The sequence below is a fragment of the Myotis davidii genome, unplaced genomic scaffold, assembly GCF_000327345.1.
Source record: "Myotis davidii unplaced genomic scaffold, ASM32734v1 scaffold148, whole genome shotgun sequence".
NCBI lineage: Eukaryota > Metazoa > Chordata > Mammalia > Chiroptera > Vespertilionidae > Myotis > Myotis davidii.
Genome location: NW_006299479.1, coordinates 2,893,823 through 2,896,942, shown reverse-complemented (window position 1 = coordinate 2,896,942; position 3,120 = coordinate 2,893,823). Strand labels below are relative to the sequence as shown.

The 3,120-nt window shown below is 56.1% G+C and overlaps 1 protein-coding gene across 1 annotated transcript in view; it reads right to left on the bottom strand.

Annotated features, from left to right (window-relative positions):
* KIRREL3 (kin of IRRE like 3 (Drosophila)) overlaps positions 1-3,120 on the bottom strand; it is a 117,555-nt gene that overhangs the window by 82,843 nt on the left and 31,592 nt on the right. The window contains exons 3-4 of the mRNA XM_006775095.2: positions 2,859-3,008; positions 749-898 (exon numbers count right to left, since the gene is read on the bottom strand). Coding sequence (XP_006775158.1) covers positions 749-898; positions 2,859-3,008 — 300 coding nt within the window. The remainder of the gene's footprint in view (positions 1-748; positions 899-2,858; positions 3,009-3,120) is intronic.

The window sequence follows — 3,120 nt, the reverse complement described above, 5'->3', positions numbered from 1 at the left end:
TATAGTGTTATGGTTGGGGGCCACCACAACATGAGGAACTGTATTAAAGGGTCGCGGCATCAGGAAGGTTGAGAACCACTGCTTAAGAGGTAGTGAGCCCATTCCCTGTCTCTAGGCAGGTCTACCCGAGGGTGGGGGGGCACCTGTTCAGGCAGGGTGTCCCAGGGACACTGGGCTCCTGGGAAGCTGAGATGAAGAGCAATCCAGAGCAAAGGTATGATTGGGACTAAGAGCCTGAAGTGAGTTTCCCAGGCAGCCCAGGGCTCCCGGGAGCAGGGAGGGGGAAGGAACGGGCAGTGGTGGTCCCTATGGATGCTGACATCACGGGGCCCATCCAGCTCCCGGGTTCTGATGGGGAAGTGGCCACCTGGGCTGTTAGCACCCCGAGGGAGGTCAGTCCAGAAGGAAGCGACTCAAAGATGTGTCCCAGACTCCTCTGTCTCCATTGCCTAGCCCAGGGCCCAGATGCCGAGGAAAACGTTCTCTGATCGAATACGGGAGCCCCTGGGAGCCTTATCTGCTTCCCGGCCGGATAAACACACTGGGGCTGGACAAGGTCAAAGGCTGGTGGCATTGGCCTTCTGATTTCCAGGTCCTGGGGTTCCTGACACACTGGGGCCGAGGCCAGAGCCCTGGGGGACAATGCCTGGGGCTTTGCCCAGCAGGAGGCCCCTGAAGGAACCTTCTGGAACTGAGCGCCAGGGTTCCCATAGTGCCCTTGCCCCACGTGCGCGCGGTCGGTTCTTACCCAGGACGGTGAGGCGCGCGGGGCGGGACCGGATGGCGGCCTGGATGGCCTGGCACTCGTACACCGCATCGTCTTGCAGCTCTGCCCGCAGGATCTTCAGGTGATGCTCTCCCGACAGGTGGTTGCCCACCACCAGGTACTGCGGGTAACCTGTGGACACAGCGGGCGTATCACGGGGGCTGGTCCAGGGGCGGAGGCGACATTCGCGATATGCGGGACAGGCACAGCGGGCCTATTACTCAGGAAAGTGGTGCACTCAGCAGCCGGGTTACCAAGCAGACGTGCATTTGGATAAGGACACACAGGGAGACAGCGAGATCCAGGCTGAGACCCACAGACAGACAGAAGGCAGAGTAAGAGAGAGAGAGAGAGGGGATAAAGCAGGAAACGATTGGGGAAAGGACTAAGAGTGACTTTGGGGCTCGGTCAGCGTGGCTCAGTAGTTGAGCATCGACCTATGAACCAGGAGGTCACGGTTCGATTCCCGGTCAGGGCACATACCCCGGGTTGTGGCTCGATCCCCACTGTGCGGTGTGCAGGAGGCAGCCAACCAATGATTCTCTCTCATCATTGTTTCTATCTCTCTCTCCCTCTCGCTTCCTCTTTGAATTCAATAAAATATATTTAAAAAAAAGAGTGACTTTGGGAAGAGCTTGTTTGGGGATGCAGGATCTAGCCCACCCTACCATGCCCAGGAGCCTCCGGTCGCTTTGAACCCTTGTGGCTCACTTTTCTTGTCACTCCTCCTCCCAATCCTGAACCCCAGGGTCTGACTAAACACTTAGGAGGTGCTCAGGACACTTAGGAATTTGGGGCTCCTTGTATCGCTGGAGATGGATAATTCTGTATAATAAAAGCCTCATATGCAAATTGACCAAATGGCAGGACTACCTCCCCCTGCTGCTGCTGCCTTCAGTGCTACCCACGCCGCCCCTCGGCCCAGCCCCTGGATACCGCTGTCCTGCGCTTAGTTCCTGCTCTCCCACAGGCGGCTTGGCTGAGCTTGTGTTTTTGTTGTCTTGCAAGCAAGCGATCAGCCACGATTTCGCTCTCAGGAGCTGCTGAAAACATCAGTTGATGGGTTTGTTTGTATTTGCCTAATTAGCCGGCAGAGCTGTGATGCCGTCCCAGGGCCTGGCAGCATCTTCAGAAAACATCAGCCCAGAAGCCGGGAGTGGGAGGACGTTCTAGGCCCCCTACCCCCACCCCTCCAGCATCCTCGCTCTCTCTTGCTACCTCAGGGGAGAAAAATGACTGCGATGCCGTAACCGGTTTGGCTCAGTGGATAGAGCGTCGGCCTGCGGACTGAAAGGCCCCAGGTTCGATTCTGGTCAAGGGCATGTACCTGGGTTGTGGCACAACCCCAGTAGGGGGTGTGCAGGAGGCAGCTGATCGATGTTTCTCTCTCATCGATGTTTCTAACTCTCTATTCCTCTCCCTTCCTCTCTGTAAAAATCAATAAAATATATATATTAAAAAAGTGACTGCAAGTCTGGGGTCTGCAGTCAGGTTGCCTGGGTCAAATGTCAGCTCGGTCACTCCCTGCACGTGTTGTCTTGGGTTAGTTGCTTTTACTCCTTCGTGCTTCTGTTACCAGTATAGTGGGAAATGCTGGTACCTCACAGAGTTCTGGGCACCATTACACAGGATAATCTATGTAAAGGGCCCGGCACATAGTAAATAGACTATAAATGCTGGTTGAAATGAAAGTGACCGGGAGGTGGGATAGCAAAGAGGTCCCGTCTTCCTAAGTGAGAACTGACCGGGTGTCTGGGCCTTTTGGGGGTTGGGAGCCGGACACTGGGCTTTGGTATAGATTTGAATCAACTGCTTTCTCAGCGGTGACTGTTTCCCCGTCACATGAAGGAGAAAATCCTTCCTTTTCTCCCTGTGGATTGTCGGATATTGATGAGACAATATCTGAGCTTCTTAGAAGAAAAATGTTCTGTTAACATGAGGGAGTGTATTTATAAATCTCTTCCGTTATTTTTTTTTTTCTCCCCAGCCGTGGTGACCAGAGAGACAGTGAGGGCACAGACAGCTGGGGGTGCAGGGGAGGGTAAGGCAGGGGCGGGGTCCAGGCCCTCCCGGGAGGTCTGGGGGTACTCACTCGAGAGGTCCCTGCCCACGCCCAGAGCCAAGCCGTCCTTGATCCACAGAACGAAGCCGTCATATTCCGGGATGGCACAGAGCAGCGTCACCGGCTGCCCCGACACCACGGCCTGGTCCTGGGGCTGCTGGCTGAAGGAGTACACTTGGCCTGGGGAGGAGACAAGCAGAGGGGCCGGTTAGTGCAGGGAGCAGGGCCCAGGCTGGCCCAGGGGGCAGGTCCCCTCATCTCCCAAAGCACCTTCCGTCCTGCCTGGGGCCCA